This window comes from Spea bombifrons, chromosome 3, assembly GCF_027358695.1.
Source record: "Spea bombifrons isolate aSpeBom1 chromosome 3, aSpeBom1.2.pri, whole genome shotgun sequence".
In the NCBI taxonomy this organism is placed as follows: Eukaryota; Metazoa; Chordata; class Amphibia; order Anura; family Pelobatidae; genus Spea; species Spea bombifrons.
Window position 1 is genome coordinate 29,754,363 of NC_071089.1, and position 27,935 is coordinate 29,782,297.

Below are 27,935 nucleotides of genomic sequence, written 5' to 3' on the forward strand. Positions count from 1 at the left end.
TTATGCTTAATGGGGTGTTTAGGGTTAATTTGGGGGCAGTTATGCTTAATGGGGTGTTTAGGGTTAATTTGGGGGCAGTTATGCTTAACGGGGTGTTTAGGGTTAATTTAGGGGCAGTTATGCTTAATGGGGTGTTTAGGGTTAATTTGGGGCAGTTATGCTTAATGGGGTGTTAAGGGTTAATTTTAGGGGCAGTTATGCTTAATGGGGTGTTTAGGGTTAATTTGGGGCAGTTATGCTTAATGGGGTGTTAAGGGTTAATTTTAGGGGCAGTCATGGTTGATGGTGTGTTAAGGGTTAATTTTAGGGCAGTCATGGTTGATGGGGTGTTTAGGGTTAATTTAATGGTGAGGGTTAATTTAATTAATTTAATAAAGTTAGCTTAAGGTGGAGTTGCAGGTAAAGGGGAATGTAAATCCTGGGGGCAGTGATTATTAATATATTTATTTATAACAGTATGGTGACATTCTCTTAATGATTAGAATGCCAATGAAGGCAGAGAGTCGTTCAAAGATCCGGATCTTACAATGATCCGGATCTTACAATGATCCGGATCTTACAGTGATCCGGATCCCTGTAAGATTCGGATCCCTGTAAGATCCGAATCTTTGAACGACTCTCTGCCTTCATTGACATCACTGGAGGCAGGGGGGAGGATTCATAATAAAAGGGGCGGGGCCAATCGTTAGTGTGCCTGCACGGAGTTACTGGAAAACAGTAACTCCGTGCAGACACACTGAGTGATCCGAAGATCCGGATCATGAATCGGATCATTTCAGTGAACGAATCGAAATGATCCGATTCACTTTAATGATCCGAACTTCCCATCACTAAGTGTAATATACACACACACACACAGCATAGCCCCGCCAGATTAATAATGACAGCCAATGATCGCTTTCCTTAAAACAAAAAAGGAAATGTCATAACGCTGCAGCATGGGAGGTGAGTTGTGATTGGCTAGAGTCATTTGCAGCGTGGTTTGCTGTATACGGTACCCGTGTAAGCTTATACAGCGTTAGGTGAGTAAGTCAGAGCGATTTTGACATTAGGTTTGTTGGCATGTGTTTCATGGGCTTATTGATGCGTTTTAATGTTTCGGTTACGGTTACGGTCACGGTCTGGTCACTTTAAATGACAGCTGCAGCCTCCTTCTCTGTGCAGAAATCGGTGTGGCAGCCCGCAATGGGAGACTGCTGCAGGCCAGTGAACGAAGGCGTTTAGCCTGTTTTATATCTGCATACAATTTTGCATTTTAAATTTTAACCCACAGAATACCACAACAGTCTAAGAAACATGTTTGGGTGATGGCGGGGGGCAGGTAAAAAGCGGAACAATTTGGGAAACAGCACCACCTACCTTCTGGCGCGTGAAAAGCAGCTTAAAAAGATTCAGAACTCAAGGAGTGTCTAGTAAAGACAGGTAGCATCTTCTGTACGCTGATGGTTAAAGATGGAGTACTAATTATTTTATTTTACTGTTCGCTTTAAAATGAATGAAGCCATATAACAGGATAATTGAAGCGTGTTTGAGTTGTCAGGGCTCCTGGAGTGTGTTCTGTTAACCGGAACCACTATTCCATGACTGTGCTCCAGCTGTTCTAGCTCCCGCATTGCCCGCATTGTGTCCAAACTGTCCCATCAGCTGGAACATTATGCTTGTAGTGTGGTTCAGCATTTCTGGCAACCAGAACACTGTAGCATTGCTTCAACTGTTTCAGCAGCAGGAACACTATGCCTGCAGCCAATGTCAGCTTTTCCTGCTATTGGAACGCTATATATTCCAGCTGCCAGAACACTTTACTTGAAGAGTGTTTCGTGTGTTCTGAAAATTTATACTTGCCCCATGTTCCAGCTGTTCTGGCTTGCAGTGACACTATGTCTGGACCATGCTCCTGCTCTTATAACTAACATTTTTTTTATATATATCTGAAGGTGATTAAAACAGAAAGGTGTAGTTCATGGCTGTCAGAACACTTGCAATACAAATCCAGAAATAGTGTTGTGACTGTCAGAGCAGATGGAACATGTTGCAGGTATAGTGTTACAACTGCTGAAACACGCTGAAGGTATAATTTTTGCTGGCAACTCAATCCAGGCACAGTGTTGCCAGAACAGCTTGAACACTTTACAGACGATATTCTGGGAAAGCTGGAACATAGGACAGGTACACTTCTTACATGATGTTGTGGTAGCATGAACAGCCGCTGAATCAGCTACAATACAGTCCATTAATAGAGTTTCAGCTGCCAGAACAGCTGAATCATGCTCCGGACATGGCGATCTGGCTGTCAGTACATCTAGCACACTTTTGCAGGCATAGTGTTCCAGCTTACAGAACAGCTGGAATAGGCTTCAGGTATAGTGTTCTGGCTGCTAGAACACACCGCTGGCAAAGTGTGCTGTCTGCTGGAAAAGCCAAAAATAGTTTTCTGGTTGCTGGTACTCACTTAAGACGCCATAATGTCTCAAGTACTTGTTATGGTGTTATGATGCACTGATCCATCCTTTAAACAATAGGCATCTCAGCCTTCAGGCCATAACAGGTCCTGGTGTCTTCTACACAGAGCACTCATGTAGCTCCTTCCCCGATTTAGCCAGTCTTTGCAGGACATCCCTCTGCTGCTCTCTAACTTTTAGGTAGTTGCCTCTGTTTTACATGCTGTCTAGAATTGTTCCAGTTATCACCTAGTCCTCCATTGAATATTACTGCTTCTAAACAATGGCTCCAAAATATATGACTTTCCAAAATTAAAATTATACAAATGTGTATAAACTATAAAATCATCTTTTTGGAAGCAGAATAGATATTTGTAGTTAGGCAAAGCCAGGCATGATGGGTTGAGGTGGATTTCAGTTCCAGGATTAAACATACTAGCTTACTCATTGTTATGCAGCATGCTTCTAGCTCAGATGTAATGACTGTGCTCCTAATGCTTTATTATTCCCTTTTGTCAATGCCCGATATTCATGTGAAGGCTTAGCACGGAAAAACAAATGTTAGACAACGGTTTTACAGTGAGACGGTATAAGGAGACTTGTAAAGCTCAATGTCTAGGGAAAGTTTATCACCATGCAAGTTTAAAGGTCTTGTTCCATCTGCTCTGCTGAATACAACACATTTATGATCAAAATTAACATTAGAGACCCCTATAATTTTTGATTGACCTGTCTTGAAATAATGTTTTTTTGTTTTTTTATGTTTTTAAGGACTGATTTTCCTTTAATCTGCAATTATTTTGGCACAAGACGAGTGCACAGATAGGCCAAAAGGCTTTGTTGCCGCTTCAGCAGTAAATTCTTCACCAGAGTTAGATTTTGTCTGTTTAAAAATTGAGATGCTGTGCCACCTAAATCAGGGCTTGACAAATTTGTTGGGAATCTAGGCGCCAGGTAAAAAAGTTAGGAGCCAGGATTTTTTTAAACTAACAGTTGGTTAGGAGTGATCTGATCATCAGCCCACTTACTAAACTCACAGCATTTGACCTGGAAGCACCCTGGACTTTCAGGTCAGTGCTGTTTTTAATTTTTTTTTAACCCTTTCAATGCTGATGTTCCATTGGCGCACAGCATTGACTGATATTTAGTCCCCACAAGCTTGTGGGGACAAATGTTAACCCCTGCAATGCCACGAATGTGTCATACACAATTGTGGCATTGAAGGGGTTAACGCTGCACTGTCGCTCTCAGGGAGCGATCAGGCAGCAGGGGGGTGTTGGGGCTGGTCTCCACACTCATGTGGAGACCGAAGAACCCTTTCCCCTGTCCCTGAAGCTGCCTCTGGCAGCTGGGACTCAATTGCTGGTCTATAGACCAGCCACTGCAGGGGGAGTCTCTTTGATGACTGCTGTAGGCTTCCATGCCTACAGGAGTCATCACAGGGCTTGTGGGGGCTCGTTTTTGCTGTTGCTGGTCTGCCTGGAACCAGGCAGACCACCAGCAGCAGAGCCCCGTACAAAACGGGAATTAACCCCTAAATGCCGCGATCGTGGCATTGAAGGGGTTAACGCTGCACTGTCGCTCTCATGGAGCGATCAGGCAGCTGGGGGGTGTTGTGTCAGGTCCCCACACTTGTGTGGGGGCCCAATCAACACACAACCCCCTTCCCTGAAGCTGCCTGTGGCAGCTGAAAACGCGATTGCTGGTTTTTGCAGCAACCGCGTTTTCAGCCTACAGGCTCACTCCGTGGGAGTGATCTCAGGTTCGGGGGCGGGCTCGAAGTGGCTGTGCTGTCTGCCCAGACTCCTGGGCAGACAGCAGCGCCCCCGTGTGGCGACTCAGCCTCAACAATTTTGTTCTGGATGTCAGAGGCTGACAAAACCTAGGCGCCAGGACAAAATTCTCTGTCGCCATGGCGACCTGGCGCCTGGGATTTGTCGAGCCCTGACCTAAATGGCTGAATTTAACTATTTTGTAACTAAATGTGTCATTATAAACAGCTTTCCTTGTTCCATGTTCCAGTGCTGCTTCCACGTGCTTTAAGTTAGATCTGCTAAATGTTATTCCTTACTATACTAGAAAGCGCAGTTAATGTTTTGTCTAAGCAAAGCAGCGCCTTTAACAAATAAGCATCTGGATTTGATGCAGGAGGTAGAGTTAGCACAATAATTGAGTAGCTATCATTGCGTAGATTGTAATGGAAAAAACAGATATAAATTGTCCTACATTACCATATTTGCTTGATTATAAGACAACCCCCCCCCCCAAATTTGAATATTAAGTTAGGGGGAAAAAAAGAAAAAGCCGGAATATAAGACTACCCTATAGGAAAAAAGTTTTACTAGTAAACATTAATTAACATAAACTATTTTTTTCATATTTAATAAAAACTATGACTGAGTAAAATGCATTTGTTTTTATTTCCTTTTATTTGCCACTCTGCCCCCCAGATATGCCCTGTACCCCCTTAAATGCTACTCTGCCCCAGAAATGACATACCATTATATGCCATTCTGCCCCCCTGATATGCTTTATACCCCCCTATATGCCACTCTGCCCCAAGACATGCCTTATACCCCCTATATGCCACTCTACCCCCCAGACTTACCAGTGCATCCCCAGACTTGTCCCCCGTGTTTCAGACTCCCTGCTGTCTAGTGGGGGCAGCCGGTGGACATCTGCACGATGCGCGTAGACAACCTCTGTCGCTACCTGGTCACTTATGCAGGGTCTTCTACGAATAAACACTGGAAGGGTATGTGCTCCATCATAGAAGCCCCAGCGGAAGTGCCTGCTGCCAGAGAGGAGGATCCAGGTACCCCGCAGTGCTGCGGGGATCCTCCTCTCTGGCAGCCGGTGAATGTCTGCGCTATGCGCGTAGACAACCTCCGTTTCCGTCCGGCACTTTCCAATAATACCACTTACAGTTGACCGTGGAATATTTAGCAGGGATGGAATTTCACAAACTGACTTATTGCAAATGTGGCATCTTATAGTACTTCGCATGAATTCACTGAGCTTTTCAGAAGGACCCATTTTTTTCACAAATGTTTGTAAATGCAGTCTGCATGGCTGGGTGCTTGATTTTATACACCTGTGGAAATGAATTCAATAATTAATAGGTGTGTCCCAATACTTTTGTCCATTATAGAGTATAACTCCATTTTAGTATTAAAAACACATAAAAAGGAAAAAAACAAAACATTTTCCCTATTTTTCCATTCATTTTGACAGTCTGCTTTGTTGCTGAACAATAATATTTGGTGGTTTTTAATACTTTCCATGCACTAATTATACCACGAGTCTTTGTCGACATTTGTGGAAGTAATTTTTTTGTGCCAGTTGCATAATTTGGGGTGACAATGAAACAGTTGATTCATATAACTCATAGTGTTTCAATTTTCAAGTGTACATGAGGTTAATTTTTAACACCACAAAAATGGATTTGAAATCACAGAAACAGCGCAGTTTACGTTTTCACAGTTACTATGTTCATTTTTATGATATTTCTGGGTGACTGGATGGACTGAAACTGATGGACTTCATTTAATTTTTTTGCAGTGGTCCATGCAGCAAATGTTGTTCCGTTTTGGAGTGGTCATCACTCTGACCCACACAGACACAGAGCTCATGGTACTTGGATCACGTTTGGAAATGGGGGCTTGGGACCCCCAGGGTGCCATACCAATGAAACCTACACGTTGCCCGTTGTCCACTACAGAACCATCACTATGGGTTGGCGAGGTTCTTTTGGAGGAACCCTACAGAGATAATTTCTGGTTTAAGTTTATCAAGAAGGAGGCTGGAAACCTTATATGGGAAGGTACTTATGAGACACCTGTATTACTTAGAATTATGATATGCATAGTGTATATTATTGGTGACAGGTACTAAGGAATAATGATTTCAGTCCAATAACAAAAGACAGGGTTGCTAAATGTATGTTTAATCATGTGTCACCTAGACAGTAGTTGTGGCTATGTAGTTCTAGCCTTTTGTCAATACTTTTAATATTATACTTTCTCTCTTTAGTCCATAATATTTTATAGAGTAACAATCCTAAAATTCCACTAATCTTAAAAAAAATACACACTTACAGACGATCACCACATCTTTAAACAGAAATAATGCTGGCATTTCCAAAATAGCATTGTCTTCCAAAGAAGCTGTTTTTTTGTTAACTTAAATGTCTGTTTTTTCTTTTTTTCTTATTAAAAGCAGTGTTTCTTGAACAAAATCTGCTTCTCACCTGTCTGAAAAACATTCTGGAAAATAGAAAGCTTTGTTTTCCAAATAACTAACAGCACCCACTGACCACAGATCATAGTATGAATGTGTAGCCTAATTTTACCAAAATTATTTTCATTCAGATATGTTTCTGTGTGAGTGGTCTTAATTTGACCCTGCATCATGGGTAAAAAAAAAATTGGCTACATAGTAAAAGGTACAATTTTATATACGATGAGTATTATAAATTCATAATCTTACTCTCTCGGAGGAAGGAGATATACCTTATTTGCTTGAATATAAGACAAGGTTTTTTCCAGAGCAAATGCTCTGAAAAATACCCCTCGTCTTTCAAGGTCGTCTTATAGTCGGACCTCAAATAGAGGTCTGACTACAAGACTAATATCCAGATCCCCCGCAGCGCTGCAGGGGACCTCGATCCTCCTTTCTGGCAGCTGGTAGAATGACACAAGACATACCGGTTATTTCTGCCTGGCTCAATTCATTCACTTTGAAATTAAGAGGGCAAAAGATTTAATTGCTGCAACACTGTAGAAATACTGTTTACATGCAAAAACATTTTAAAGCAAATTTTCAGGAAAATGTGCTTCACTTATGTGCTTCTTAAATGTTTCTAATCAACTATACCTTCTATCTACCATTTATTGGCATATACTTGTAAAAGCAGTTTTATTTATGACCATTAGATGTCAGTATTTTCCTTTCTCCACCAGTTACAAAATTCCAAATACCATGACTCTTCATATGTTAAAGTGACGATCAGAGTAATTGCAAACCTGATACATTATCACCTCTTCTTTGTGACAATATTTGTTTTTTTTATTTCCTTAAGGGTCATTTACACTGATGTTAGATCTTCTTGGTGACCAGTTATATATTTGTATTTGTTATCAGTGGGACATAAAAATGTCGTCATTCTCAGACAATATAACAAGTTCTAAATTAAGTAAATTTAACATGATAATACCAAAATTTACAGATAACAATATTTTGTTTTTTGCCATGCTTAATTCATGAAGACTGTTTACTCCTCTGCATCTAGCTAGAGTAGACTCATGTCACTGCACTCTAGTTAAGAAGAAATGCCATTTATGGGTGAGGAATTAAATGGACACTGTAACCCATATGCATTTTAATGCATATGATAGCTAAGTGGTCCATTAGAATTTTTATGATGTCTCCCTTGCAAATACAAAGATGGCAACTGCAGCTGGAGTTTTTTTGTTTGTAAACAATGCATATTACAGTACTAACAAAATATTTTAATATGCATTCTATTTTAGAAGGGCTGTCCGGGACCATAAACTACGTGTGCTTTCACTATTAATAGCCTGATATAATACTTACCCAGTTAAAATTACAATGTTGTAATGTAAAAGTTGAATTTAATAGCAAGCTTTGCGTGCACCTAAAAGAGTTGTTGATTTGTGCGCCCAGTGCAACCCACCAGAAAATGGCGGAGACAATTCCCAGTCTTAAATACTGTATTATGACGATGCAGCAAGGCTTTCAAAATTCCAATTAACATGGTTGTACAAAGGAAAGGCAAAAACATATTCATAGCATAATACTGTAAGATTTCAGACTTATAGTGCTGTAAAGTAATGCACTCACATCAATGGCCTAACAACCATGAGATAAGGGGGTGTGAGGGAGAGTATGTATGTTAGAATGAGAATGTATGCATGTAAGGATGTGTGCTTGAGTGTTGGCAAAAGGGGGCAAAGATGGTACAGGAAAGCTGGTTGGGGGACTGACAAGCTGTTTGACAAAAATGGAACAGACAGGCTGTTTAGGAGGACTGACAAGTTGTTTGGCAAAGACAGAACAGGCAGGCAGTTTGTCCCCAAACATCTTGTATGTGCCCCTAACAGACAAAGATGGTACATACAAGATGTTTTGGTACAAAGATGGCACATACAAGATGTTTGAGGGCACTGACAATCTGTTTGGTGGCAAAGATGGTATTGACAAGATGTTTCGGGACAAAGGTGGCATATACAAGCTATTTGGTACAAAGATGGCACCAGTATGCTGTTTGGTAGCAATGATCTAACTGACAAGCTGCTTTTGGGGTCAACATGGAAGAGACATGCTGTTTTGGGAGATAAGGTGGCACTATGTGACATGTTGCTTGTGAAGTTGGGGACCCTGAGAAATGTCCGCACTGGGGCTCTCTGGTTTCTAGTTACACCCCTGACTCACGTATGTATAGAGATAAGCAGGTCCATCATAATAAAAGCTTCTAATTATTGTTTCCCTAAGGGATTTGATTAGCAGAAATCAGCAAATATAGTCTTCTACAAATGTATTATGTATAAAATATCTTACATTATAGTTTTCAGCATCCTACATCTACGCACAGAAAGCAGAAAATGTCCCAAACATCAAAAATGTTGCAGCTCAACACGCTGCGTGTTTCATCCTGCTGGGCTTCAACCGGGCGTGATTTGAGCAGCAACATTATCCCTCTTTCATATCAGCGAACAGTCCATGTGAAAGTTGTATAGCCTGTAAATTATCTAACTCTAAAAATATAAAGTGTATATTCTTTGCAAATGGGAAAACTATTTGATATAAAGCAATTGCTGACATGTTCTTCAACCAATTATATATTTGATGGTGTCCGTGTGGCTACCAATAAATTGCACTCATAAATTTAAAAATGCGCAGCTGGTATGGGGTAAGCACCAACTATTTCTTTTGTGTTTCACTTTGTATGCACCTGCATACTCCCCAACCATCCTAAATTAGTTGGGAGCAGAACTGTTTTCGAGGCACTGTCCTGCTTTTGTGGGGTTATTGGCCAGTTGGGGAGAGCAAAGCTTTTCCGTTTTGGACACTGGGGATGTTGGAAGGCTGTTAACCTATCCTGAAAGCACTGTAATGTGAAGATGATGAAGATATTTAGTCTTTATATTGTTTCAGCACTACATAATTGTAATATATGTGTTGGCATATGGAAATAAAATATAAATAAGGTATGAAAGCGCCGTCTGCTTTGTCAGGATTGCACTGTGCAGCCCATTTTCTGGCAGGGAGGGAATGTGCTTTTCTGTCTTATTAAATGTACTTTATCGGGAAGCAGCCCATTTCAAGGCCTTGTTGGTATACAGATAATTATACATACATTTTCTGTACTTAAAATGTTCAATGCAATGTGAAAAAAATACATTGAAGCTAAAAATCTCACTACACAGAAAAAGAAAATGATCTACAACTTTGTTGACCTGGTCTTTATTTTCCTTTTCACCATCTGAAAAACCTTCAGGTACGTGCAGGCAGCAGGTTAGTTTACTGCAAAATAGTTACAATCACTTAGGACATTTTTAAAGAATTAGGGGGAAAAGCAAAAATACTGTAACTGCTTAATCCAGGAACCATTTGTAGCTTTATGGGGCAATGTCAGTTTAAATTAATAAGTTAGACTTTTGTGAATGGCCTGGTAAACCAGGAAGACCAACCATGTGTACATGCCTACACATGGGCTTCAGCATAACTGGGAACTCACTGGGTTTGACCCTGAGACCCGTGGAAGCAGGGCCCATGTGTGTGCATGTACATGAGACTGGCAGGCATGTACTCAGTTTCTTTGTTCTCTAGGCAGGAGAGCAGCATTTGATCAAACCCATTTGCTCCTTGCCTGGTTCCTTCCTGCTAGAGGGTATCTAACCCCGTCCCTACTTTCAGAAGAGGGAGAGCTCTCAGTAGTCTACCCTGGGAAGTGCCGTAAGCAAACGCTATATAAAATTACAAAAGTAATGGCAATATATACATGCCTATGTTTGATGGATTTGACAAATAAATATTTTGGTGTTTACCATTGCCTAAGCAATTCTGCACTGCTAATGAAATGTTACAAAGATTTTAAAAAGGGACAGCAAATTGTGTGCAGGCTGGTAAATATTGGGACTTATTGGGACTTATTCGTGAAATCATAAGTTGAAACATTTTCGTTCTATACGTTGAGGGCCAAATCTGACTGGCTCTGTATGATGCTTGGTTAGATCCTTTGGATTTAATGTGTGTTTTGATTATTGCCACAATAATTATTATTGTCAAGAAACTATGATTTAGCAGATAACCAGTAAAATAAATTTGATCTTGCATAAGATTACTTAGAATATTAATCAGTTTCTCATACTCACCCAACCACTAACATCATCACACCCAAATACAATATTGTAGAAAAGCAACAACTTGGTGCCTTGACAGAAAGAACCATCTCGCACCTGACGTGCCAGCTGTAAATGATGCCAGCTTCCCCATACTTACCTCCGGTTACAAGTCAGAGCAGATGAATGTCTAATATCAGATATCACTATATTCACAAAAATAAAAGTCTTCCAACAACAAGCAAAGGGCTTATGGAAGAAGATCTCATCGTTATGATTCGCCAGTATCATGCTGTATCATTCTACACTTTCACAACACGTGGCATAAAGCAGACATTTTGGTTTTGTACTTTGCTTTTGATTTTCTCAAAATCCTTTTAAATATTTTTTTTAACATTTCAATGTGGATTTTCAAACTATGACAGCTATTCTTTAAATGCTATTTTTAAATATTTTTTAATGCCCTGATGTACCTCGTACTTCCCCTCACCGAATAAGAAGTGGACAGGTAATTGATAAGCGATAGGGCCACAGTGCAAATTAGGTCTCCAATCTTCCCCTCCTGGGGCCGCACTTCCGGAAGCCAAAGGGGGGCTGGATTTTGTTGGACCCCACTGAAGCCTTTAAGGAGGGAAGTCAGCCAAAAGACACAGCCTTCCACCCCAAGAAAAAAGGAACTCGGCACAACTGTGGTATTTTCAATAAAAAAAAAAACATTAAAAAAATCGACAATATACAAATAATAATATACTATTATACGTAAAAAAAAGAATGACGCTCCTTAATGAAGTGTTTTCATGAATAGAGTATACATTTTTATATACTTCTTAATATATGTGTATGTTTTAGCTATTTTTAAGGCAGGGCCGATCCATATATATATATATATATATATATATATATATATATATATATACATATAAAATTAATGCCTAGCTTCAAAAACCTGAAATATATATCTGTGTGAATTAAACTTGTATATCAACTTTCAACATGAATGTACAGAATACAAAAAAGTAAAACTGATTTATATGCACTTGGCTTAAAATGGAAGAAAATGGTAAATAATCCCTTTGTGCCGGCCAAATGGAAATAATTCATTGCTCAGTCCTGTCATTACAAGACCTAGGAAGGGAATAGCTTTTCAGTCTGTATTTGCTGTATCTTGCATACAAAACACCTTCTTTTTTTACCGTGATCCTTTTGGGTATTTTAGTGCTTGTTTATACAATTACAAATTATCAAAAGGTCATTCTGCACTCAGTGTTGTGAAGAATGCATTAAGAAACACATTGAATGCCACCCAATGCTGTTATTTATTTATGTCTTATTACCGTATTCAGATCATACAAACCCAACCATTACTCCTTCGTTTTATTCTTTTACAGGCTTTTTGAGAAACGAGTTGTTGACGCTAATGGAAAATAAATGACCCTAATGACACTAGCATCTAATTCACTAGACTATGCTTGGTTGTAATGACACTAATATCGCCTTAGCCGGGGGTCTGTAACCTGAAAACACTCGGGTACATTATGCATTTTAAAACCTTGATTTTCAAAACGCTTTGCTATAAAGTCTGCACCCTATATGGCAACTGCGACTCATAACTCATAAGGGAAAAAAACTTTTATGGAATCTGGAGGCAAAGGGTGACTGATCCTGCTAATACATGAGACCATGTGTTTATCAAATGGAAAGTGTCTGAACGATCTACACATGATTCTCGTGTGTCTCTGCGAAAACAGTTTGATCTTAGAAATTCAGAGTGTTAGTTAACATTAATGTAAATTAATTACAATTGGACTGCTCTTCATTTTAAATAAAATAATGCTTAATAATAAAAACAAACATACACGAAAAAACTTACAAAAAATCTGATAATACAGTATAATGCAATAGAGTGTATGATGAAACGATAAAGAAATCAGTAAATAGATTAAATTACACTAATTGGTTGGTGGATAACTGGTGATTTCATTTATATTTGACACAGTGGCAGTAGAAATATATTTTAAGCCCTCTAAAACAAATTTATAGATTTACACTGGGATTTCTTAGACCCCCTGAAAGCCTGCGGAACCAGCTTGAGACATGGATGGTGCCGGCGGTAAATCTACCACGTGGCAGGTGATGTGCACGTGAAATAGCTGCGTATTGGGAAGAGGCAAATGTATATGGGGTATTCCGCAGGGTCCTACCATGCATTTGCAATGGAGACCACATGAAAATTTAAAGAGACCACTGCCATTTAAGGTCCATTTTTAGTGCCTTCCTGGCTTAATACTGTTATTTGTATTAATGCTCTTTTGTCTGTTTACTTAGACTTAGTAAATGTTGCTTTGATGACTTTTATTTATTTATACAGTGTAAACTGTCCCAAAAATTGTTAAACACCAGAAAAAAAACATAACTTTCATCGGTCACTGTGCATAGGGAAAGATGGCTGATTGTTGCAGATTCCAGCCTATTGGAATACAAGAACACAACTGAATCCAGAAGTAATGGCGACCTAGAAGCAACAGTATATTCTGGAACAGGCTAATTAGGCCTTGGGCTGCAGGTCCCTATTGGGTGCTCAGCAATAAGGGACTTCAGCCGAGTGTGTCCGTTCAACATACACCGCTTCCTAGAAGGGTCAACTGTTAGTCTTTCTCCTTTCATCTCCAATCATTGTAATATATTTTCTATTCTTTACCAGTCTTTCCCACTAGCTTCTAGTGTTCCAACACATAGCATTTAGCATCTAAACCGAAATTCACCCGTCTTTACCAGCGTGGCATTGTTTACCCTTTATCATAAAACTAGACCTTTTGTAGTTTCTTGTTTCCCTCCAAATTTTAGTTGGGATATTCATATTTACAGGATATTTTAAGTACCGTATTTATCGGCGTATAACACGCACTGGTGTATAACACGCACCCCCATTTTAACAAGGAAATTTGAGTAAGAAAAAATAAATTTTAACTTATTTTGGAAGCTATGAACTTAATGTTGGAATAATGTTTATAACATTATAACATTTATTATAATGTAATAAAAGAAATAAAGAATAAAGAAAAAGCACAAAAAAAACTTCATCAGAATCACTGCTATCTGGGAAACCACACACACTCAGACACACACTCAGTGAGACACACTCAGACACACACACACTGAGACACACACACACTAAGACACACACACACACTAAGACACACACACACTAAGACACACACACACACTAAGACACACACACTCACTAAGACACACACACTCACTAAGACACACACACTCAGACACACATGCAGCCAGACACACACTTAGACACACACACACAAACACACTCAGAGACACACACACACTCAGAGACAAACAAACACACTCAGACACACACACATTAAATTTATATATTACTCCCTACCGTTTGGGAGATCTGGTATGGGTCCTCTTTATCTTCCAGCATTTTACTTTTTGTGCTGATGCCGGGGCCGGAGCGACTTCATCACCCGGCTCCCGGCATCAGAGAGGGCGCGCAAGAGAGCTGTGCAGGGGAAGATTGTGCAGCTCTAGGATTTATCGGCGTATAACACGCAGGTAGGGTTTCAACTTCATATTTTAGTTAAAACAGTGCGTGTTATACGCCGATAAATACGGTATATTAAAATGTAATTTCTCTAAGTCTTCCTTTGGTAAACATATCCTGTTGTGTGTATTTGCGTTTTAGAGATTTCTGTACTGCATTATTACATTAAAAAACAGGAACCTTAACTTTGAGGGAAAAAAGCACTACACTAATAACGTTATTATGATATAGTTTATAAGACGGGATCTAAAAAAGTGCTGCTACTGACTTGGTTTATCCCCCTGAACAACCTGTCAAGCAACACAGAAAAGTCTTAATGTTTTACACAGAACGCCTGTAGCAATATTCCTTGTTCTTATGCCTGTTATTTTGTTAGCAATTAATGATCGCTGCCTAGTTTAGAAAAATAATTGAAAAAGGCATCACACTTGTACACTGCAAGACTTCTTTTTACACCGCATCTTTTTCTTCAACCACAGTGTTAGTTTCAGAAGAAATATGTTCTTATGAAGGAATTATACTCATAAAACATAAGCTGTTTCTACTTAAGCTGCTTTAATAAAAATTATACATGTAACACTTTCTTACAGCAAATGCCTATTTACTTTGTTCTTGTAAAAGTTTTCATTTAAAAAAAATATTTTTCTTTAAACCTTTTCATCTTGTGCTTATCAGTCGTTTAACCCTTTAAAGACTTAAGTTGCATGTATGTATATGTGTATACTGTATGTGTGTATATATTTTATTTGCACTTAAGGACCAATGAACTTGCTGTCTTGTTTCCCTCTTTATCATTTAGTTTAACCACAAATTATATATATATATATATATATATATATATATATATATATATATATATATATATATATATATATATATATACCGGTGTATATATATAAGCGGAAATAGAAGCGCATGTCAGCTTGGTTAGCAAGTATGTGAGTGAAACCTCACTGACTTCATTGCCCTGCTGACTTTTTACAATGTTTTGTAAAAACTTTTACGAAGAAAGTTTTGAGGACAATTTCCTTCCTAGCCTCTGTTAAAGATTATAGAGGCTAGCCAGATATATCACACACAAAATGTTTAATTCATGGACGGAATTATTTAGATTCTTTATACATTTTGTTAATTACTTTTGTTATTTTTACTTACAGGGAACACTTTTTTTAAATCTAAAGTTCCTGATTACAGCATCTATCAATCCTTTTTTAAAAATAATGAGGACAGACTTTCCAAAAATTGCTTTGTCTTTTATAGTGAAGACCTATCTGTAAGTGGATATGATAACAATACTTTTGATCAATTCAAATAACTTCATACGGAACTGTTTCAGAATAACATAAGGACGTGTCTTGGGAAAACAATACAGCTCAAACAAGTACTGAAGTTATTACTGTTATTTGAGTTGGCAGATTCCGTTTTTCTTAAAAAAATAAATAAAAAAAAATGCTGCTTTTTCACAAACTGGGAACATGTACCATACTGATCCAGTAAACAAAATAAATGCCTTGTTTTGATCATTGTAATAAGGCTTTTGTTCTCTTCTGGATATATACAATATAAGTTACTGTAATTATAAGTTAATATATTTCTGCCTTTCCTATCTTAATACTTTCAATATCAGTACCTTTTTTCTATTGATTACAAATTTTGTTTAGAAACCTCTCATAATCATAAGCTCTATGAGAAAACACACTGCAAGAAACAACTTTTTGAGTCTTGCTATTTTTGCTTCGGATTAAATTGTATTTACGGTAAATATTTTATTTTGGTGGTCCCCTGCTGCCACCATGTGGCTCTAGGTGGTTGTAGTCTTATCTGTAATATATTTCTTAGGTCATATCTTTGTACAGTTCGGTGACATTCTTGCTTCTAACTCTGTAGACATCAACTTGGATATTGAAATCAACCCTTTACAACGTTCCTTAGGTCTGACCACTGCCTCTTTACCCTATTCTCTCACCACCCCTTTAATTATCTCTCCTTTACCTTTCGGTCATGCTTAAGCTACTACTTCCTTTTGTTTAGTGATACATTTTCTATATCTATATTTATCCTCATTTTTCTCACTGTAGTAATGTTGTATAAAATAGAATTTGCATTGTTTCTTACAAAACACAAATATTAGACATATATCTCTTTTTCTTTAAGGGAATGGGCCTCATCATGACCGCTGCTGTGTTTACAATGAGAGCAACATAGTGGATGGGGTTTATTGCTTTTCAGTTGGACACTGGATTGAATCCACTGGCCACACAAATGAGATGAAACACACGACTGATTTCTACTTCCACGTTGCTGATAACCAAGCAATGCACTTCTCCAGGTAAATGGACAATAAATAAACCAGTCACCTAGTTTAGCTGGGCACAGAGGGGAACCGTCACCCTCCCAATCCAAACTCTTTGACCTGTATACAACATAAGAATCTTTTTCTCACTAAAGTATTATTATAACATTTGACATCTTTTCTTCTATATAATAATGAGCCAATTGGCACCGTGTCATTTTAAAAATGATGTGTCACAGTTTCCAACTTGGATGACAGTATGATTCCAATGCAATCAGGGCCGGCCGAAGACTTAACGCCGCCTGGGGCGAAGTTTAAAACGGCATTTTAAACTTCGCCGACGCCATAATCTACGATTCCCCCCCGGTACTTACCTTTAAACAGTCCTGCGGCGAGTCTCCCTGCTCTGCCACGGTGCCGGCTTGTAATGCTGAGCGCCGGAAATTGACGTCACTTCCGGCGCTCTGCATTACAAGCCGGCACCGGGACCGAACAGGGAGACTCGCCGCGGAGGAGAGAGAGAGAGGGGCGCCGAGCGGGTAAGCGAAAACCACTCGGTGCCCCTCTCTCTCTCCTCCGCTTCAAAAAAAAAAAAAAAAGCGCTTGGGGCGGCAAAGTGCCGCCCCTTCTAAAGTGCCGCCTGGGGCAATTGCCCCAGTCTGCCCCATTATAGGGCCGGCCCTGAATGCAATCTTCACTGAGAGTTCATGGAAACATGAAATGTCGAGACTATACACATTTGTTGAATGTCAGAGCTTAGTAATGTAAAAATTGAACTTTAATCAAATGACAGATGTTTGAGTTGTGTCAAGTTGCTCATGCCAACTTGGCTAGACTTGTTGAGGTTAAGTAAATTGTCAACTCAACCACAGTTCAAGTCAACTCCGTTCAGTTTTTTTTTTCTTTTTTTCAATTGCAGTTTTACTGTAAGAGTACATTGTGTTTCTTATTTCATATACAAATAGCCCTCGAACTGTGTTTGGTTTGTGAAACTAGGATCCTACCCAATATCTGGCTGGGAAGTTGCCCCCGACAGTTGGAGCACGTGACTATAAAGATGAAATATGAGTTGGGAATAACAGCTGTGATGAATTTCCAGACAGAATGGGACATCATCCAGAACTCCTGGGGCTGCAACCAGTATCCAGAACCAATGAGCCCTGAAACAATGTTCCGGTTGTATAAAGACATTGACCTGGCATACATATGGATCCCTACTCCTGATATGAGTACTGAAGGTAAAGACGTATGCTTTAGCATAATTTTTACAAATAATAACTAATAGTAACCATAAGACATAGTTTAACCCCTTCACGACTGCAGACGTACCTGGTACTTCATGGTGACATGGTACCAGTGGACCGTGACGTACCAGGTATGTCATCCCAAAAAAATGCCCCCACGTTGCCACAGTCATGTTGATCGTGGGGGCGCTGCTGCTGTCTGACCAGCACAGACACCCCGAGCCCCCCCCCGGCCTTCGTTCACTCCCACGGAGCGATTCTGTAGGCTCCAAGCGCCACAGGCAGCTTTAGGGAAGGGGGTTGTTTGTTGATTGGGTCTCCACACTTGTGTGGGGACCTGACACAACATTCCCCTGCTGTTGCTCCATGAGAGCAACAGTGCAGCGTTAACCCCTTCAATGCTGCGATCACGGCATTTTAGGGTTAATACCTGTTTTGTACGGGGCTCTGCTGCTGGTGGTCTGCCTGGAAGCCCACGCAGACCAGCAACAGCAAAAAAGAGCCCCCGCAAGCCTTTTGATCGATCAAAGAGACTCCTTCCTGCAATCACCAGTAAACCGCCGATTGTGTCCCAGCTTCCAGAGGCAGCTTCAGGGACAGGGAGAAAAGGTTCTTCGGTCTCTACATGAGTGTGGAGCAAACATGGTAAAAAAAAAACCCGGTCCTGAAGTTTTACTTGTTTCTAATTATGTTGTATCCTGGTTTCCTTGTTTTTGTTTTCATCTTTGAAAACTCAATAAAAATGTAAACCTGAGTTTTAATGTTACAGAACCTCTACCTGCCAATTGATTACATTACAGAGATGCAGCATCTGCAATAATTGGAGCATTTCACAATGCAACACTATGTTGGGCACACTTTAATTATAAAAGTAAATTACAAGAAGTAGAGAATAAATTAGAGGTAACTGTTCAGTGCAGACCATGGTGCCTCCTCCACTTTAGCCTGCTGTGCACTGCATGGCATATCGAGGCTGACGCCTGGCCCGATTGTCTACTCCCGTTTTTTGGAAAATATAAAACCAAAAGTTAAAGGTTTATTTTCTATATGAAAAAAATGTTGTTATTCTTGTTAGTCTATAATAGACTGCATTCAGATTCTACAATTTCGTCAATGTGTACAAATCTCTAAAAACAAGCCCTCCAAAACAGACAAAAACTACCGTATTTGCTCGATTATAAGACGAGGTTTTTTTCAGAGCAAATGCTCTGAAAAATACCCCTCGTCTTATAATCGAGGTCGTCTTCTAATCAGACCTCAAAATGTCTCCTGGGGCCATGCTACTTACCGGGCTTTGGTCGCGAGCAGCAGGAGAACAAGAAGCTAGCAGCGTGTCACATAACTCTGCCTCCCCCCTCCTTCCTCTGGGGGCGGGGCCAGAGAAGTTGCATGCACAGCCGGGCCCCTGCAGAAGTCTTCGAGTGGGAGATCTGAAGTTCAGGTAAGGGGGTGGGGGAGGGTTTTTGTGATTAATGTGTGAAGTATGTGTGATTAATGGAATGAATGAGTATTTAAATGTTTGTGAATGAGTGTGTGTTAGTATGGATGTGTAAGGGTGGTGGTGGTGGTAGCATGGCATAGGGAGGCTGTACTCACACCCCTATCATCCTCAGGTTCCAGCATGTACTGGCTGCCTTGGCTTGATAGGAGTGTGATTGCTGTTAGCAGATATATATATATATATATCTATATATATATATATACCTCCAGAAATGCCTTTTAACCCCCTATATGCCACTCTGCCCCATGATATGCCTTTTAACCCCCTATATGCCACTCTGGCATATAGGGGATTAAAAGGCATATCATGGGGCAGAGTGGCATATAGGAGGGTATAAGACATTTCTGGAGGCAGAGTGGCATATAGAGGGTTAAAAGGCACATCATGGGGCAGAGTGGCAAATAGGAGGTATAAGGCATTTCTGGGGGCAGAGTGGCAACCCTGGGGGCAGATGTGCATAACGGGGGGGGGCAGGTTGGCAAATAAAAGGAAATAAAAAAATATATATTTTTCTCAATCATAGCTTTTATTAACCCCTTCGCGACCTTTGCCGGTTCAGGACCGTCATGACAAGAAGGTCACTAAATGACCTTTGACGGTCCTGAACCGTCAAAAAGTTAAATAAGCTTAGAAAGTGATCAAGGATCACTTTCTTCGCTTAAACGGCCTTGCTGCAATGCCTCGATGTCGAGGCATTCAGCAAGGCCGAGATCGGCATCGGGGGCCATGTCTGGCCCCTCCCCGGGGCGTCAACAGCCGCCATACATTGTATGGCGGCGGACGCCCGTTTTAAAAGCGTTTAGGAGGCGATCAACGATCGCCTCCTAAACTTAAATGGTGTCGCTGGAATGCCTCGATCAGGAGGCATCCAGCGACACCAAACACTTACCTTTAGGTGGGCTGTGACCGCTCCGGAGAGCGGTCACAGCCGCAGCTGCCGGTGATCTTCGCCATCAAGTAAGATGGCCGCCGCTCTGTAAAAAAAGCAAACAAGAAAAAGTTTGCTAGATGGTCTCCAGACCCTCTAGAGAACTGGCTCCACTTGCTGGTTGAATACAGGTACTGCATTCAACCATGCAAGTCAATGGAGCCCAGCTTTCTAATCACTATGTGATTAGTAAAATATTCAAAAAAAAAAAAAAAAATGGAAAAAAAAAAAAAATGTGCTAACATTTAAAAATAATTATGCAGTGATGTCACTAGATGAACCATCCAGTACCAGCAAAATGTGTAAAAAAAAATATAAAAAAAGTATTAAAAAAATAAAAAAATAAAGTTTATTATTTTGAGCAAGTGCTAAAATTTCTCAAAAGTCTCAAAGAGTTAAAATAAAAGCACTTCAAATACCCAAGGGGTGTCTAATATATAAAAAAAATGGCTGATGGGGTCAATTGGAGTGGCCTAGCTCACAGATAGGGCATAGGTACAGACTGACCAAAATGGAGAAAAAAAGCGCACTTCCCAAATGTGGCATTTTAAATCTGAAACAACCCGACAAACCCATGCATGTCGGGTATCACTGCACTCAGGAGATGTTCCTGAACACATATTGGGGGGTTGTTTGACAGTGACATATACCAGAACCTGTATATCTATAACTAAAGTACAATTTGTGTGAAAAAAATTACTATTACAAAGTTTGACAAAGTGTAGTTCTATAATTGGTGCATGGAAAGGGTTAAAATAACAGCATTCGGAATACCCTGGGGTGTCTAGTTTTCCAAAATATATGGTTTGAATGGGTTAAATTGAGTTAACCGGCTTCAAAGATATTCCAAAGAGGAGATGGAGGCAGAATGACCAAATGACCACCTGAATTACGCATGCCCCAAAAGTAGCCTTTTACCAGCCAAACAATCTGACAAACCCATGCATGTGGGGTATCGCTGTACTCAGGAGATGTTCCTGAACACACATTGGGGTGTTGTTTGATAGTGACATATACCAGAACCTGTATATCTATAACTAAAGTACAATTTGTGTGGAAAAAAAAAATAAAAAAAATTACTATTACAAAGTTTGACAAAGTGTAGTTGTATAATTGGTGCATGGAAAGGGTTAAAATAACAGCATTTGGAATACCCTGGGGTGTCTAGTTTTCAAAAATATATGGTTTGAATGGGTTAAATTGAGTTAACTGGCTTCAAAGATGTTCCAAAGAGGAGATGGAGGCAGACTGACCAGATTTGTTAAAAAAGATTTGGAAATCATAAAACGCTGCTTGTACTTATTGCCCTATAACTTACAAAAAACAGCAAAAAAACATAAAAACATTGGGTATCTCATTTTCTCATATTGGGTAAACTCAGGACAAGTAGTAGAATCTATTTAGCTAGTTTTTTTACTTGCTTTTTTAGGTGAGTAAAAGAGTTTTCAAATAAAAGTCCTAAAATGTGTTTTTTTTTCAATTTTTCACCATGTTTTTTTAATTTTTTTTATAGTAAATAAGATGATACGATCAAAATAATGGTATCTGAAGAAAGCCCATCTTGTCCTGAAAAAAACAATATATAATTTATGTGGGTTCACTAAATGGGTGAGGAGAAAATTACAGCTGAACACAAGCACCACAAAAGTGTCAAAACAGCCTCGGTCCCACAGGGTAGAAAACGAAAAATGAGCCCGGTCCTTAAGGGGTTAAATATGAAAATATTGTTTACATGAATTAATATTTACTAGTAAAACTTTTTTTTCCTGTAGGGTAGTCTTATATTCAGGCTTTTTGTTTTTTTCCTAAATTTATATTTAGATTTTGGGGGGTCGTCTTATAATCAGGGTCGTCTTATAATCGAGCAAATACGGTAATTAAAAAGCTAAGAATTTTCATCTGAACTTGGCGGGCTCTTTCACTCCCACACTCTGACTCTCACCCACCTTATCAGACTCTCACGTCCACATTCACTCTCTATCAATCTCTGAATGTCTCACTTCCTTCTCCGCCATTTTGCCCTAAGAAAACCCTGTGTGAACTTATGCCAAAATGGCAGAACCTCCAGTGACATCCTCCATCTCGAATCCAGTCAGTGGAGAGGACATCACCGGAAGCTCGGCCATTGTCGCCTAAGATAACCGTATGTGAACTTCCACCAACATGGAGCTTCCAGTGATGTCCTCTTTCCCGATTGGTGGATCGGAGAGAGGGCGCCAGCAGACGCTCCACCATTTTGGCAGCAGTTCACAGAAGGTAATGTCCGTGAAAATGAGAGTGTGGGCGTCGGAAAATGAATTTGGTTTCTGAATCTAAAAAGGCCCCCAATTTCTGTCCGAATAGGCAGGAAAGGGAATTTTTTGTCTGAAAACAAACAGACCGAAAACAAATCAAATTGTTTTTGGCCCATTTGCACATATCTACTCTATATTAGTGTAGCAATGTCCATCAATACCCAGGAGCTTTGCATTTGAACGATGACTCATAGAGACTATTACTTTTGGCTGCTGTACAAAGGGGAAAGAGGTTCATACTACCTATGTGTGACTCTACGTAAAAGTTGAGCACAGTCCGTAGGAGATATGAGTAGGGCTGAAACAACGAATCGATAAAATCGATAATAATCGATAACGGAAATCGTTGTCGACGATTTCCGTTATCGATTAATCGAGTGATCGATTCGTTGTTGGAGCACTCGGCTCCTTTTACTTACCTCTGCGAGCGTTCCCCGCTTCTGCTACACGCTCTGCAGTCTCCGCCTTCTTTCAGCTACGTGACGGATGTGACGCGTTCCGGAGGTAAGTATTCTTCATGTCTATGTGCGAATCGCTCTGTGCGAGTGGCTCCATTCGTACAGAGCGATTCGCTCTGTGCGAGTGGCTCTGTGCGATTCGCTCTGTACGAGTGGCTCCATTTGCACAGAGCGATTCGCGGGGGTGGGGGTCCACGGCGGGGTGGGGGTGGGGTTTCAGGGGATGCAGGGCAGGGTGTGAGTGTGGGTGCAGGGCAGAGTGGGGGTGGGGGGGCAGGCCAGGGTAGGTGACTGGGTGCAGGGCAGAGTGGGGGTGGGTGGGGCAGGGTAGGTGACTGAGTGCAGGGCAGAGTGGGGGTGGGGATGCAGGGCAGGGTGTGAGTGTGGGTGCAGGGCAGGGTGGGGGTGCAGGGCAGAGTGGGGGTGGGGGGGCAGGGCAGGAGACTGGGTGCAGGGCAGAGTGGGGATGCAGGGCAGAGTGGGAGACTGGGTGCAGGGCAGAGTGGGAGACTGGGTGCAGGGCAGAGTGGGGGTGGGGATGCAGGGCAGGGTGTGAGTGTGGGTGCAGGGCAGAGTGTGGGGGCAGGGCAGAATGTGGGGGAAGGGCAGAATGTGGGGGCAGGGCTGGGTGCAGGGCAGAGTTGGAGACTGGGTGCAGGGGCACAGTGCAAAGTGCTGGGTGCAAAGTGCCAGGGCTGGGTGCAAAGTGCTGGGTGCAAAGTGCCAGGGCTGGGTGCAAAGTGCTGGGTGCAAAGTGCCAGGGCTGGGGCAAAGTGCTGGGTGCAGGGTGCAAAGTGCTGGGTGCAAAGTGCTGGGTGCAAAGTGCTGGGTGCAAAGTGCCAGGGCTGGGGCAAAGTGCTGGGTGCAAAGTGCTGAGTGCTGGGTGCAAAGTGCTGGGTGCAAAGTGCTGGGTGCAAGGTGCCAGGGCTGGGGCAAAGTTTCTTGAACAGTAATAGTCCACCTCTTTTCAGAATGTTTGGGGTTATTTTGTTTCATAAATATTGTGTTTGGGTTCTTGTACTTTGAAAATATTGTTTTTTATTACATCATAACAAAATAAGAATGTTAATGTAAATTTTAAGTTGTTTTTTAACATCCGGTTCATTAAATTATTTTAAATAAACGAAAAATTTGCATATTGTTTTTTTTATCCGATTAATCGATTAATCGAAAAAATAATCGGCCAACTAATCGATTATTTAAATAATCGTTAGTTGCAGCCCTAGATATGAGTAGTTATGTATATATACTAGTTCCTTAAGATCAATGTGAATGGATACACCTCAGTATCAATGGATACATTTGGAATTAAATCGTGTTTTTTTTTAAAACAAATGTCCTGAAACAGAATGACATCATAAAATAGCAAACAATCTTGCATTCCAATAATCTTTGTAAAAAAATTGAAGGGCAAAAAGGTTATTATGTAAATGTCCAATATTATGGGCTTTGAGTAACAATTCAGTCTACATTAAAATTGTAAATGAGGGATTCATTTTTTATTAGCACAACAGAACTTTACTCTTAAGAATAAACTGATTTTAGGTTTAACGCAATTTATTAATCTTCAGCTAAGCTTGAACTGTGACTGAACTAGATTTTTTCTGTAAACTTCTCTATGGCTAGTTTGGTCATGCCTCATTGTTCTCAAAGTAACAATGCTCTTTCAAATATAATTCATATTTCTACTTCAGCTCCTGCTGTACTCCGTGTACGTACTGATACCACAGGTATCGGCTCCTGGGGCACTTTACATACCTACTGACCTCATTGCTATCAACTCCTGCTCACATAAATACATGGAAAAATAGTGACTGCCTGTAAAAAAATATATTACAAAATACATTTCAGAAGGTAGGAAATAAATCTTCAACCATGGAATATCAGAATGAAAAAAGATATACATAATACTGCCTCAAAACATAAAACTTAAAGTGAGCTGAGGTAACACACACAATGTGGTCCAGGGCACTACACAAAAACATTTGTGAATGTTGACAGCAGGTAAGAACCATTAGATCCATCTGCCCATTATTCCTGATGTAAGACTCAAACCCGATCAGTCCTTGGTCTGGTCCCATGACATCTTGTTCTAACATTTCTCCTACATTGAAATAAGCTTGCCTCCTATTACTTGTTAAATCCCTTTAAGTATGTAAATGTTTCTGTCAAATCTCCCCTCTCTCTTTTGTCCTCTAGACTATACATATTAAGATCCTTTAACCCTTCCTGATAATTGCTGTCCTGCAAACCACTTACCATTTTTGTTAGTCTCCTCCAAACTCTCTCCAATGTGTGAATATCCTTCTAGAGATGTGGTCTCCAGAACTGTGTACAATACACTAGGTAATGCCTGACTTGTAATTTGGCAGAATCACCTCCTTCTTCTTGCGTCACTCTAGGGTACTTAGCCAAAACCCTCTGGTGAGCACATATGAATCTAATCAAGGTAGGATGAAAGTGTTGAGAATCTAGCTCCTTATATATATATATATACTTTATATATATATATATATATATATATATATATATATATATATATATATATATATATATATATATATTTAAAACTGCAAGCATCTGATTTGGGAGCAGGATCTGTGCTTGTGTGTAGAAGACTTTGTTTCTGTATAGGGAATATAGGTGCCTTAAAAGTTTATAAAACCACACAAGTTTCACATATCCCAATGCTTCTTCAGTTGTCGTACTATCATCTCCTGTGGCACTGGCACCATAAGTGGTGAGCATACTGCATTAGCTTCTGCTGCAACATTTTAAGTTTGAGACAAATACTGGCAGAAATATAGGTGTTAAAACAGCCCCATCTGATTCAGTGATTATTATACATTGCTACATTTATATCCATAAAAGCCCTAAAGGGCTCTGTATTTGATGATCAAATGATATCCTCAAGAACCTTACACCAACTTTTCCAACCCTCCTTAAAAACCCATAAGTTTGACTATATTAAATAGTTTATTTATCAGGTATGTAACTCTAGTTTGGGGTTTTCACTTCTCATTAACTACAATATATGAGTGTGTGTGCCCACTGTAATTGGTTGTCTTTGTAACAGATGGTACATAGTCCCACAACTGCCCCATTTTTATAATTTGAATATAATTTGAAGCTCAGAAGAATAATACCAAGATCTTTAATCCGGTCTGAAAGTCTGTTTTTGTATATGTACTCCACTACAAGTGATGCTTGCTTCTTCAAACTGTCCTTTAACATACTGAGCCTTTGTACAACATTATAAATATGTCACAGCATTCTTTGCCTTATAGTACAAAACAATGATTGCTATGACAGCACTGGGTTATTTTACGATATGGTTATAAAAAAATCATTGGCTTGAAGAAAAAGCAATACTAAGAGACCTGATTCAATTTCCGAAGCTTCTCAGAAGCTTTCTGATATAGTGCATTGTTTAAATCCATTTTACATACAAATGATGTAGTGGAAATTACAAGTCTTTCTTGCTGCTCAAAACATTCCAATTGCAGTACAATGCTTTCTACTGTATCACACGAATCTAGTATGAGTTTGCATGTAGTTAAAGTAGCTCTTACTGAACAGCGACTCTCATCATCCTCAGTCCAAGGAAGAGATAAAGAATGACACTATCTGGGGTGTAACTAGAAACCACAGGACATTGGTGCAAAATCCAGGCCCTCACAGATATGGCCCTGCTTCCCAATCACTGTGTGTTCAGCTGCAAATTGAGAATAGGGAGGGACAGAGTTTACAAAAGTGTTCCAAAATAAAATAAAAAAAATGCAATATTACAATAAAAATAAGTACCATGACCAGGGCCGGCCTTAGGGGTGTGCGACCCGATGTTTCAATTCAAGTTGAATTGAGTGGTCGCTCGTGAAGTTTTCAGCGACCGCTCGGCGCCCCTCACTCTCCGTGACTCTGTCGCGGTGCCGGCGTTGCATGCTGAACTCCGGAATTATTCCGGCGCTCAGCTGTGAAGCGTGCACCGTGGCAGATCGGGAAGACGGACGCCTCCCGCTCCCACTACAGGACTCTGGCAACGAGGTAAGTAGGGATAGAGGGAAGGGGCGGGGGGGGGGGGCTGTGAGAAGGCAGAGGGGGGGAGGCAGTGAGAAGGGGATGGGGGGGCGCCAGAGGAGTAGTCCGCACAGGGCACCAGAACACTTAAGGCCGGCTCTGACCATGACATTGTAAGGGGTGCTGTCTGCTCACAAGAGAAATTCTTAAGATCCCCAAAAGGACCTCCAATCAAAATAAATAAAAAAACATAAAAAATAAAGTATTAGTGTACGTAGGCATGTTGTTGAACAGAATTTGTTTTTTTTTTTTTATCAGTAGCGTCTAACATGAAAGGAATCCTATGTCAAGTTGCTTTTTTTCCCCGTTTGTGTCTATTTCAAAGTGTATTATTCATACTAATGTTAAAATAACCTTGTCACCGGCAATAGAATTACAACACAAATAGTTTGTAATGTATTCTGTTGATTATATACAGTATGTCCAATATTTCTTGTTTGTTTATTTTCAGGCAGAATACGGATGTTACCACAAGCGGTTTACCTCCTGTTTGGACTTTTAGAAAACGGACACACTGTTTATGTTCATTGTAATGCAGGTGTTGGACGTTCTACAGCTGCAGTGTGTGGTTTTCTCATGTACGTGATTGGTTGGAGTCTCCGGAAAGTGCAATATTTTCTTGCTTCACGAAGACCTGCTGTCTACATAGACGAAGAGGCTATGATAAAGGCAGAGGAAGAATTTCACCAAAAGTTTGGTCATCTTCGTTCCACTGTGTGTAGAATATAGTTAACTGTTTTATGGACTTTGGAATAAAATATTCTGTAGCAAGCA

General features: G+C 40.2%; 1 protein-coding gene across 1 annotated transcript; it reads left to right on the forward strand.

The window, feature by feature from the left end:
* Window positions 1-952: 952 nt before the first annotated feature.
* EPM2A (EPM2A glucan phosphatase, laforin) lies at window positions 953-27,935 on the forward strand. Its single transcript, XM_053458941.1, has 5 exons — window positions 953-1,022; window positions 6,000-6,261; window positions 16,521-16,695; window positions 17,656-17,897; window positions 27,613-27,935. The coding sequence occupies exons 2-5, from the start codon at window positions 6,006-6,008 to the stop codon at window positions 27,888-27,890; spliced, it is 951 nt and encodes a 316-aa protein (XP_053314916.1). The 5' UTR covers window positions 953-1,022; window positions 6,000-6,005; the 3' UTR covers window positions 27,891-27,935.